Source organism: Saccopteryx leptura, chromosome 7 (assembly GCF_036850995.1).
Source record: "Saccopteryx leptura isolate mSacLep1 chromosome 7, mSacLep1_pri_phased_curated, whole genome shotgun sequence".
Taxonomy (NCBI): domain Eukaryota; kingdom Metazoa; phylum Chordata; class Mammalia; order Chiroptera; family Emballonuridae; genus Saccopteryx; species Saccopteryx leptura.
Genome location: NC_089509.1, coordinates 56,649,313 through 56,662,026, shown reverse-complemented (window position 1 = coordinate 56,662,026; position 12,714 = coordinate 56,649,313). Strand labels below are relative to the sequence as shown.

At 43.6% G+C, this 12,714-nt stretch overlaps 1 protein-coding gene across 6 annotated transcripts in view; it reads right to left on the bottom strand.

Moving 5' to 3' along the window:
• MYO3B (myosin IIIB) overlaps positions 1-12,714 on the bottom strand; it is a 547,413-nt gene that overhangs the window by 146,962 nt on the left and 387,737 nt on the right. For all 6 annotated transcript variants that reach the window (XM_066345578.1, XM_066345581.1, XM_066345576.1 and 3 more), the window contains one exon: positions 1,603-1,704. In XM_066345578.1, coding sequence (XP_066201675.1) covers positions 1,603-1,704 — 102 coding nt within the window. The remainder of the gene's footprint in view (positions 1-1,602; positions 1,705-12,714) is intronic.

Sequence of the window (12,714 nt, the reverse complement as noted above, 5' to 3'; positions counted from 1 at the left end):
CCCTTCCCTTCCCTTCCCTTCCTCACTTCCCTTCCCTTCCCTTCCCTTCCCTTCCCTTCCCTTCCCTTCCCTTCCCTTCCCTTCCCTTCCCTTCCCTTCCCTTCCCTTCCCTTCCCTTCCTTTCCTTTCCTTTCCTTTCCTTTCCTTTTCTTTATTGAGAGAGACAGACAGACAGACAGACAGACAGGAAGAAGATAGGAAGGAAGAGAGATGAGAAGCATCAACCTGTAGTTGTGGCACCTTGGCTGTTCATTGATTGCTTTCTCATATGTGTCTTGATGGGAGGGAGGGGCTCCAGCCGAGCCAATTACCCTTTGCTCAAACCAGTGACCTTGGGCTTCAAGTGAGTGAGTGATCTTGGAGTTTTGAACCCGGTCCTCAATGTCCAAGACCAATGCTCCTTTCACTGTGCCAATGCCTGGTCAGGCTAGACATCCTTTTGTTTTTGAAAGTGGAGGGTATCTCATGGTCTCCACCTCCAAGTCTCCACAAGTTTAAGAAATACTGCTGCTCCCTGAGTTTCCCTTCTCTTTTCCTCCCACTCGCTAGCCTCCTTGTCCCCTGGGAAAGTTCCAGTTGTATCTTTCCTTAAAACATAGGCTAGGTGACAGATTACAAAGGAGCTGGAAGTGCCCAGAGCCTCATTGCTGGGCTTGGCAGATAAACTGTTGATGCAAACTCTACCGTGAAATCCAGCCAGCACAACTCACCCTCACTTTCCATAAAATGCTAGTATTAGCATTAAAGGTCATATATAAGAAATCACAGCTGCTTCTTCAAGCAGAAGTCCAAGGACCTTCAAACTGCCAAAAGGGGAGACTCCAATATCTTTTGAGTGTTTGAAATGACTTATTTAGTCCAATTCTCCTATTTTACAATGATGTTAATTAATGAGGGGCTTAGACCAGATACTCAAGTTTTAATTTTTTTTTAATTTTTTTAAATTTTATTTATTCATTTTTAGAGAGGAGAGAGAGACAGAAAGGGAGAGAGAGGAGAGAGAGACAGAGAGAGAGAAGGGGGAGGAGCTGGAAGCATCAACTCCTATATGTGCCTTGACCAGGCAAGCCCAGGGTTTCAAACCAGCGACCTCAGCATTTCCAGGTCAATGCTTTATCCACTGTGCCACCACAGGTCAGGCAAGTTTTAATTTCTTATACACAGTCCTCTCTCCCCCATGAATGTTCTCAATCAGTTTGAGGTCTATGTACAATGTCAGGATCATCAAAAGATCTGCCTGAAAAGCTAAACTTTCATAAGTCTTAAGGTAAATCAGGTAGAAACATGTCAGGTGTACTCCAAGGGCACAGGTTAAAGGGAGGCAGTCAGTAAAGAGAGTCACACCTAGCCCAGTTTCCCCTGGCCAGGAAAGCGGGCAGAGGGCGAGCGGCCGGAGAGCTAGCTTAGCTCTGTCTACTCTCTCCCCGTCTGTGAAATCACCTTCCAGGGTGGCTGCACGGCCGCCTCTGAATTTAATCTGCTGCCTATAGAAAAAGAGTGGCAGGCAGAAGGTCCATATCAGGTGATCGTTTTCTGTTCTGGACCCTACTCTGGAATGACCCCAAATATAGGACACCCATCTGAAACTTCTGATGACCTCACCTTTGTGGTCACCTGGCTCACTGCAGTCTTGAACATGGGTACTTGCCCCGGTGCCCCCTGGGACAACAAGGTGCAGATCACTGCTTTGGTCTGAAGGTTGCCCTGTGGAACGAAACAAAGGAGAAACTTCTCAAGGTTATGCTCCACGCCTAGATGGAACACCAATCTGGGTGATACAATTTGGCTAGGGAAATCCACATTCATCTTATGGTTTGAGGCTCTAAAATGATGAATCTCAACAGATTTTGTGCTTATGTGAAAGATTTGATACAGTGTGGTTGGAAAGGGCAGAATGGTAGGGAACAAGAGAATTAATAACTGTCCTGGCGGGACTTCCTCCTCGCTTGGTGATACTGAGTAATTCGGGAACGTCTCTGTCTCATTGATCATGTTAGTCAAATAGGGAGCTGAGTGACAGAGGTCACGAGCGCACCAGGCCAGGGCTCCTGGCTTGACAGCTGTACGGCTTTCTTACCGTCTTTTTAGCTGCTACCATCGGGAAAGTAAAAAGAGGAGCAAGGTCTCCTCCTGCACATCTCTGCCTGTCAGGCATGCCTCTCCCTTCCTTTCCTCTTGCAGCCCCGTTCACAGACCGTTGTGGGTTGACAACCAGTTATGCTGGCACAGAAAAGACAGGCCACACACTATACTCAGTTGAGGAATATCACAATTGCCGCTTTTCATCAACTAGTCACCTTTGTTCACACTGATAAACATTTAAATACTTCTCTACCAAAAAAGCTGATGACTTGAGTGGAAAAATACTGAAGGGTTATTCCAATTATTATAGCTCTTCTTTCATTTTCCATGACTCTCAAGGTCAAGATGGGTTGAAAATGTTACAACATCTCAGACTACCTTGGATATCTGGAGAGGGCATGTTCTTTGCAACTGGGTCCCTTGGCTTTAATTATTTAAAATTGATTTTAGAGAGGGAAGAGAGAGACAGCGACATCTATTTCTTGTTCCAATTACTTATGCATTTTTCGGTTGATTCTTGTATGTGCCCTGACCCGAACCTACAATCTTGTCATATTGAGAAAATACTTGAACCAACTAAACTACATGGCCAAGGCAGGGTCCCTTGGCTTCACAAGAACCATACAGGCAGCAGGACCTCTCCTTCCCGGAGGAGATATTCTTCAGGCTCTGCCTTGAGGCAGTGAACTCTAACTCTGCCCCGGCTCCCTTCTCCCTGACCTGCCATTCACACCACCTTGCTCTCTCCCACCCTGCACCTTCCTTCTGTCTCCGCTGTTTCTGATTCTGCCAGCATTATTTCCAGAGATACCATAGTAGAATATTTGGGATCTCTGAACTTTCTCCTTTTTTATTTCCTCAAATGAGATCCCCCCCCCCCCCATTTTGTCCCTCACTTCCTTGTGGATGACCCTTCTATCTCAGGCACCACCTTTCCACACATAACCCAGGGGCACCATGTCTTTCCATTCTTGTAAGGTGGTTCAGGAAACATTTCCATGTTAAGTAACACCAGCTGCTTCAAACTACTCTCAAAGAGGCATGACCCCTACCCTCATGGAGCTTCTATTCTAACAGAGAAAGTAATAAAAAAAAAAAAAAAAAGAGAGAGAGATAAAAGATGTGAAAGCACCTGGAAACTTTAAAGACAGTGAACTGGGTAGACGAGTGTTCCCTCAAAGTTCATGTCTCTCCGGAATCCAAGAACATGACCCTTAGTTGGAAATAGGGTCTTTAGAGAAGTAGTTAGTTTAAGATGAGGTCATATGGGATTAAGGAGGGTATTAAAACCAAAGATCAGTGTCTTTATAAGAAGTCCATGTGAAGGCACAGAGAGACAGGGAGAATGCCTGTGACGAAGGAAGTTGAGCGTGGAGTGATGGGTCTACCAGCTGAGGAATGCTGAGCATTGCTGGGGACCATCAGAAGCTAGGAGAGAGCTATGGAAAGAATTCTTAGCGCCTCCTGGAGAAACCAATCTTACTGACACCTTGATTTTTGCAGTTCTAGTTTACTGAACTGGGCGAGAACACATTTCTGTTGTTTTAAGCTACAAAGTTTGGGGTACTTTGTTACAGTAGCCATAGGAAACTAATATGAAGAGGGGTAACTGACAGATGTTAAGAACTAAAACAGAACAGAAGAAAAATATCAGGTGTGTGCATTCAACTTGATTTGACAGAGGGGGATTGTTGGGGAGGGGAGAAGATTTAGGACCAGGAGCTAGGGAAATCGCCATTGTTTTTATTTAACAAACACAGATGTGTGAATTATTGGGTTTCGTGCTTTTTCCTAAGCCCTTTACAAGCCTTCGCTCATTCGATCCTCATAGTAACTCTAAAAGGTAGAGGCTACTATTATTCCCATTGTATAGCTGAAGAAATGGAGGCAAGGGAAATTAAAGAACTTGCCCAGGAACTATGCAGCAGGAGAGTGGCAGAGCCAGGGTTCAAGCCCACGCAGTTTTGCCCTAAAATCTGAATTCCTAAATATTACATGGTCCATCCCCATTTATTTAAACATTTAAAAATCATCAACCCCTACTCTCTTATTTTTTCCTTTCTAAATGAAAGTAAAACTGCGGACTTTCTTTTACATGTCTGGGGTTCTAAGGGTCCCATGGACCCTTAGCTGCTGCTGGCACTGCCTGGTCTGGCCCGGCATCTGATGACCCACCAGAGGACAGACCCAAGCATTGTTTTCAGCAGGGACACTGTCTGGGTCGATTTCCTGGTTAGTGATCTAGGCTGGGTAAGCTTTCCTGCCCTCATAATGGACCTGGCAAAGGGTGCCCACTGCACCTGGCAGAGAAGATGCATACAGATGAGGCACAGAAGCCCAGCCTTACCCTATAGCTGCTGGTGGTGGATGGCACAAGGAGCCTGTGTGGTTTCTGGCTGGAGTGACAGCTGGTCAGCAGCTATCTTACCAAAACATAACGAGGCCAACTTGTGGGAGGTCCAACCGGCAAAAGCAGCATCGGAGAAGTAAAATTTTTCTTAAAGGATACAATCTCATTGACATATTTCCCCCCTGCAACTGCATCAGAAATTCTGGCTTCCACACAAAACAAAGCTAGTCATTTCAGGCCTTCGAGAGCATTTCTGCACTTTGATTTCCCAGAACTTAACTCCAGTCATTATCCCCGACAAATTTTGATTGAGTTCAAAGAAAGTCATGCCTGGTAATTGCTGTCTCTAAGTTGGAAGCTAAGGAGGGAGGTAAACCTAGAAATCAGTTTCTTGCCTGATCTGGAACCTCATTGTTTGGGGAGATCCCCTTCCCTTCATGCATCTAGAGACTGTTGCTCTCTTCTCTTCTGACTCCCATCAACCTCGGGTTGGATTTATTTCTTATCATTCATGCCCTGCCTGCTTCTAGAGGGGATTGAGGGGTAGTTTCATGGATCCTTTGCTTCTTGTGGCTGTGTCGGCTGGCCCTGCCTTAGAGCTCCCTTCAAGGCTGTGACAGCTGTGCTGCTCCCGGTTCCATCTGCGACTCCCCCACCTCCACCACCTTTTAAGGACTTTATTTTTTAGAGCAGGTTTAGGTTCATAACAAAAACTGAGGGGAAGGTACAGATTTCCCATGTACCCTCTGCCCCCACAGAAACATAGCCTCCACCCACCGTATCGACATCCCCTACTAGAGTGGCACAATATTTGTGAATGATGAACCTACATTGACACATCATAATTACCCCAAATCCATAACTTACATTAGGGTTCACTCTCGGTGTTGTACAGTCTGTGGGTTTGCACAAATGTATAATGGCATGTATCATTCATTATGGCATTCTACGGAGTATTTTCACAGCCCTGAAAATCCTCTGTGCTCCACCTATTCATTCTTCTCTTTCTTGTAAACCCTCACAACCACGGATCTTTTAACTGTATCTATCATTTTTCCTTTTCCAGAATGCCATATAGTTGGAATCACACAGTAGGTAGCCTTTTCAGATTGGCTTCTTTCAATTAGTAGTATGCACTTAAGGTTCATTTGGGTCTTTTTATGGTTTAATAGTTTATTTCTTTATAGCACTGAGCAACATTCCATGGTCTGAATCTACTACAATGTATTGATCCATTCACCTACTGAAGGACATCTTGGTTTCTTCCAAGTTATGGCATTATAAATAAAGCTGCCTTAGACATCTGTGTGCAGGCTTTTGCATGGAGTAAACTTTCAGCTCCTTTGGGTCAACACCAATGAGTATGATTGCTGGAGCATGTGGTAAGAGTATGTTTAGTTTTCTAAGAAACTGCCACACTGTCTTCCGAAGTGGCTGCACCATTCTGCATTCCAACCAGCAGTGGATGAGAATTTCTTTTGCTTCACATCTTTATTAGCCTTTGGTATTTTCAGTGTTCCAGATTTTGGCCATTCTAATAGGTGTCATAAGGGTATCTCATGGTTTTAATTTGCATTTCCCTGATAACACATGATGTGGAATATTAGAATGTTTCCCTCTGAAGGAAAAGAAAATCATTTTTTTTAATGACTACCCCAAAGGCATCTAGCAGAGTGCTCTGCACAAATAGGATGTTCAGAAATGTTTTGGGAGAAGGACAGCAGACTAGGAGTTGGGTAGTCTGGACTGCAGGGAGGTTTCTTAGCTTTCATTTATAGAATGGGGTAAGACTCAGCCTAGTTCTCAAGGTTACTATGGTAATTACAGAAATAAGATGAGTGAAAGTGCTTTGTAAAAAGCGTAAATTGTTCAGACAGTTCCAGTTTCCTATAAAGCAAAGTTATTGACTTCTCTATAAGTTTTTCTAAAAAAGATAAAGTACTGAATGTTTATAGCAGCTTTATTCATAATCACCAAGGACTGGAAACAAATGTACTTTAGCTAGTGAATGGACAAAACTGTGGTACATCCATTCACTAGAATTCTGCTCAGCAATGAAAAAGAATAAACTGACGAACACAACAGCACTGATGAATCTCGAAGGCATTAGCTCAGTGGAAGAAGCCAGAGTGAAAAGTCTAAATAGTATATGACTCTTTTAATATGACCTTCTGAAAAAGGCAAAATTATTGGGACAGAAAATTGACTAGTGGTCGCTAAGAGCTGAGGGTGGGGAGCAGAGACGAATGACAGAAAGGGCAGGAGTGAACTGGTCAGAAATGTCCTTTCTCTCGATCATAAAGAGGGTTACAGGACTGTGTGTGTTCACCTAATTCAATCAAACTATTTGAGTTTTACTATATGTAAACTATACCTCTATAAATCTGACCTATACAAACAAAAGGATAAGGCCTGCTTCTCAAAATGGACTGCCACTGAAAAGCAGGATCCAATTACTTCTAACCTGCTAGGAGGAAAGAGTCTAGGGGGGAGAGCCTTGTGTCGATGAGGGACCCTTCACAGCCATTTTTATCATTGACCATAGCTGGTTTTGACACTAAGCACTTGGCTCAAAGTCTATGAAATTAACAGGATCTGGTTGCTTATACATATCAACTGTCACAACTTTATTGAGGAGAATGGCTACCAGCTGTCACCTCCGCCTCCGCCTCTGTGCTTGGTGATTCAGAATTCATGGTCACAGCAAAGCCAGCCGTGATCTTGCTATGGCTCTTCGTGTTGGGGCTTGAACTACTGGCCAAATGGCTGTTGCTCAGCTGTTGTGCTGCCAATCACCCGTCACTGTGGGTTAAACATGATAGGCACACCGAGATCTTCCAACTCTTCAGACATCCGAAAGCAACTGGCTTTCTACGCTAGCAGGCAGCAGATCTGGGTGCTTTTTCACTCCTGGATTTTAGAAATTCTGACTTCAGGGAAGAGGTAGGGAGGGGACTTGCTGTTTTACAGAACAAGTTGCAGAAGGGCCTCAAACAAGTGAGTGGAAAGAATGATGTCAGCAGCATACAACCTAAGTCTTAACGATTTTGAAGGCACTGAAAAATTTATCTGCATAAATGAATCAAGTTTCCAGCACCATGGAACATAGCTCTTTACAAATACTAAAACAAAACTATCTGAAATCTTTTATAAGTCATTGTTCCACTTGAATTTTTCCCTGTCAAGTAAGTATGACATAAGTTAAGATTTGTAAAAAAATTTTTATAAAGATTTTATTATAAATGTAGTGAGATTTGGCAGGTATTATTTTTTTCTCTGAAAATGAGATAAATAGTTTCATCTTTTTGAAATGATCACATTATTATGCTCACCCTAGAAGGCTGATATTTTTTCTCCAGTGAAGTATATATTGAGAAAGGGAGTACAGAAAAGAACTAACATTTAGTTAATATCTACTCTGTGTGGGTATATGCAGAATGCTTTACATATCTCTTCTGTTATCATCCTCACAACAGTCATGAGAATTAGGCTTTCATGAGCCCCATTTTACAGTTCAGGAAACAGGCTCAGAAGTCAAATAATTTTCCCTAAACCATATGACAAGTGGTGGCAGAGCCAGAATTTAAAGTCAACTGTTTTTACTATCAAGTCCACGCGCTTAGGATGGTATATGAAACTCTCCCCAGCGCTCTGACTGGTACGCTATGTCCACGCGCCATATCCATGATGGGAACCAGTGGAGGAGAATGATCTGCTGAGAAGGGCACTGGGGAAGACTCAGACGAAGGCTCGGACAACAATTCTTTAAACCTCACATAACGCATCAAGGGAGACAAGTTATTTAGACAGTTAATTCTTTTCTGTAAATATTTCTTTATTACATGGATAAATAGCTAATAAAGATGATTAAAGGTGATACCATATTTTATGATTCTATATTTGAAAAGTAAAGGCAGCCTGACTGTGTTGCTGCTTGTAATAACGTTGCCCTGCTCAGTGCTGTGGTGGTAAAGGTTCCATTTCAGAGACCGCCACTTTGCAGTCAGATTTTGGACCTCCACACGAGGTCTAGAATGGAGAAATTGATTTCAAATTGATTCCAAATTGAAGAGGCTCTGAAATTTGGATCTTAAGTCCTGAGGGTGCCAATACCTTAAACACATTTCCATGCCCTGTCAGGGTGACATCAGGCATAAGCAGACCTCCAGCCCACAAATCCCTCGTAGCTTCCGCCTTGTGCACTAGATAAATAGTACCTAGCCCTCTGGGTGTTTACATCTAATGTGGCAATGATTTGATGTCACAGCCAAAGATATTCCTCTGTCTTCCAAGTTACTTCATGGCAAGAATTCTAGTGTTTGTACCCAACCAAGATTTGGCATAGCCAATTTCTTGACAGAAACCTTGAAACCTCAGAAGCTGCCTTCACTCTGCTGTAAGCCACCTCCTCTAAGCCATACTTCAGGGGCTCTCTGTAGGTGCTGATCCTACGCACAGACAAGGTACGTTTTCCCAGAGTAAATCCCAATGCTTGTCCCTCTGCCCAAACATTTTCCTCCTCCAAAAACATAAAGCCTCTTGCAGTCAGAAATCAGCCCCAGCTCTTTAGAGAGTTAGAGAAACCCAGAGTGTGTGCAAGTGGACAGAGCAGGACACCTTGCATAAACCTAAAGGGCTCCTTGTTTTCTGTTAAACAAAGGTTTAGAGGAGTGGAGCTGGTTTGCAGTTCACAACGCACCCAAGCCCAGAGGCACCAATTAATTCTTCTCCGCTGCTTCCTCCTTCTTACACGGGTATGGGCTGGAACCCCAGGAAAGGACAGGCAGCTGGCTTATGCTTAGTGACCAAGATAAGTTTGGAACTTGTCTTCTCTCACATTTTGAGAAATTAAGCTTTTGTGTGAAATGATCAGAAATCTTTCTAAGACAGAGAGTGAGTGAAGAAACAGTGGAATGACAAATAGAGACTCAAAGAAGTGATAGAGGGCACGAGAAAGGGCATGCTTGCTTTCCTTCTGCTTGTTCAGTGGGGACCTTTTCCCCTCAATGGCACTTTCATTTGACCTACCTCTGCTGTGAGGTTTGTGATCAACAATCTGCTTATGCACTTTGTCAGAATGAAAAATATCTACCGTAATCACTCTTACCTTGAAGAAGCATGGGTCATTTTAGTGCATATCCTCAGCTATGCTTTATAATGATTTCGACTCTGTTTTGCACTGGAGTTTTATAGAACTCCCTTCCAGTGAGTGTTGACATGATATAGAGTTCCTGATTTATACAAAGGAACTTCCTTTGAGGAAAAGCATGTTTTTTGTTTTGCTTTTTTTTCTTCTTTTTCCAAGTGAGAAGAGTGGAGACACAACGACAGACTCCTGCATGCACCCCAAGGATCCACTCAGCAACCCCAGTCTGGGGCTGATGCTCTGCCCATCTGGGGCCATGTTTATAACCGAGCTATTTTTAGCACCTGAGGCAGAGGCTGCACAGAGCCATCCTCAGTGCCCAGGGCCAATGAGCTCGAACCAATTGAGCCATGGCTGTGGAATGGAAAGAGAGAGAGAGAGAGAAAGAGAGAGAGAAGGGAGAAAGGGAGGGGTGGAGAAGCTGATGGTCACTTCTCCTGTTATCTGAACTGGAATCAAACCCAGGACATCCACACACTGGGCCAACACTCTACCACTGAGCTAACCAGCCAGGCCTGACAGAGTGTGTTTTATAGCCCTCTGTATTGGAGATGGAAATTTTAAAGCCTCAAATTTTAAATCCCACTGTTCACCCAATAACCCCAACATAAAGTAAGCACTTAACAAATAGGAGCTGAATAAGTGAATGAAAGAAATTTTCTAATTTAAAATATACTGGCCCTGCATACCTTGGGATAGTTTTAGAAATGTAGTTCTAGGAAATTACTGCAGCCACCTGGTTAGTCATTGCCAACCCATCAACAATGCTAAAGGAACCAGCCGTTCAAGTTAGAAAAGGCTAGAAGGCCTTATACTGAAAGAGGTTTCAAAGTTCAGGCAGTTTTAAACACAAAAAAAACTTCATTCTGACATGCTTAGGGCCAGGCTTCTAAAAGAAGTCAGATGGCCTCTAAATGGCTATCAGGAATTGTATCCCAGTGTGCTAGAGCCTGTCTGGACACTCATGCTTGCTTTTTCCTTGAGAACCAGCATTGAAAGCAACTCCCATTAGCTGGTGTCACATGAAGAATCCAGTGGTTCAAGCTGCAGCCAGTGTAAAATGCCTGTTCACAGGCTCATAGAAGGTGCCCCTCAGCCTTGGCAGAGTCATGGCTGACACTCTGGAAAGCACTTTCCCCAAAAGGCAACAGAAGGAGAAATGGCCTTCAGGTTTTTAGCGCTATTGTTACCTTCTGATAACATCTGTGTGGTTGGAAAGACCCAGTTGGGGAGTTAGTAGGAAGCTGATCAGAGGACAGAGAGAAGTACAACAATGTCCATAGTACTGAGGCAATCCGATGGAAATGTGCTGTAAACCAGTGGGCTTTTCCTGCTCCTGAGGATGGGGAGAGGGAGGAGAAGGGGGATGGGAGAGCCTGCTCCTCTATGGAGATACTCTTTGAAATTCTGTTCCCAGCCCCTAGGGCTCCACCGTCACCTACTCGGCATTTCCCCTCTGAGACAGGGAGGTCCACCACTTTGCCCCCTTTGAAAAATGAATCTTGAATTAGAAGGGCAATTTTAAAACCAGAGCTTTCAAAACCTTACAGAATAAGTCATTGTAGCTCTTTTAAAATTCTCTGCCAGTTGTTTGTTTTGATAGCATTTACTGAGGAATGTATGCATTTTTAGTTGAATAAATCTAGTTATATCCACTTTCTGAAACTTGAGTTCATTTAAAAACGTAGATCAGTTATGGAATAATATGTTAGTTTTTACTTAGAATACCCCATCTATCTGAAATAATAATATGTACAGTCTTATTTTTCTGATATTAAAAGTGTTATTTGAATTCTTTGGTGTTTAGAGGAAAATGGCCAAAGCCTATTATCACCATTAACCAATAATAAAAACACAACACAACATGCTACCACCAAGACGGCATCCAGAGTTGCCCCACCCCCCTGCACAGCCTTCGCAGCCAGAGGAAGCTAATAAACTCTACTTTTGCCTGGGATCCTTCGCTCTCCCTCCCTGAGTCCCCGCCTCTCACAAAGGCCCTCACTGTAGGTGCGATGTTACCCACATAGGAAATGTGTGTGCATGTACCCAGGGTATTTTTTTTTTTGCGTGTTTTCTCTTCCAGCATTTGATCACTGGCTGGTGAACTGTTGGAGCCCTCAGAGATCTCAAGACCACCGGCTCATGTATTTGAAAGGCATCTGTTTATTTTGAAAATGCAAATGCGGCCTACCTCAAAGACTGACAGGCAAGCAATGACCCACTGAGCAAGGGGAGAGGTTTCCAATCTGGAGCCCTGTCCCTCCCTCTATTACACTGAGATCACTTGCTGTCAGAACCACTTAACCAAGCTCTGGGAAGCTGAGTGAACAGCACACAATTAATATGAGCAGCAGCAGCAGCAGCGTGTGTGTGCGCGCGTGTGCACGCGGGTGTGCGTTTCATACACATTTGCGCGCGCGCGCGCACACACACACACACACACACACACACAAACCAGGCAGATCACTTCTCACCTAGTTTAAAGTGATAATGAGGTCATTTGCAAAAGGACTCTGAGTCTTTGAAATAGTGGCTCCTAGACCAAGGGCTGCCTGGAAGAGGCCCCATTACAGGGAAACAGGCCTCCTAACAGTGGCAGCCTGGTTCTGGGGATGGATTCCCGGAGAAAGCCCGGGAAGGTTAATACCCCGACTTTGATCTCTGTCAAGGCATACCAGCAAGAATTAATTTACATTTCAGATGAAAAAGGTTGACAGCATGAAAAGGCATCTTGTTTCTGGTATGTGAATGTGCCGTAATAGATCGGGAATTCTGAAAGGAAGTTCTGAGGAAGCTAAAGGGATAAGCCATGCGGCTGCTTTTATTGGGAAGGAGATGAAAGGGAAACAAATTTCAATATGCTCTGTAGTAACACGCAGGCCAAATGCTTCCTAAATTCCAAGGGCTGCTTTTAAAAGTATATAACATATCTTAGGAACACCATTACAAAAGACGATGGGCCCGAAGGTGAAATACAAACGCATTCCACAGAATCTAAATTTTAAATAAATAAAATGATGTGTTGAAAAAAATAATAGATTAGAGAATAACCATAGAAAACAACCCGAAAAGGTTGTGCTATGATAACATCCCCAAGTCACTTCCTACAGGCTGTAAAAGTAAGAGAACCGCT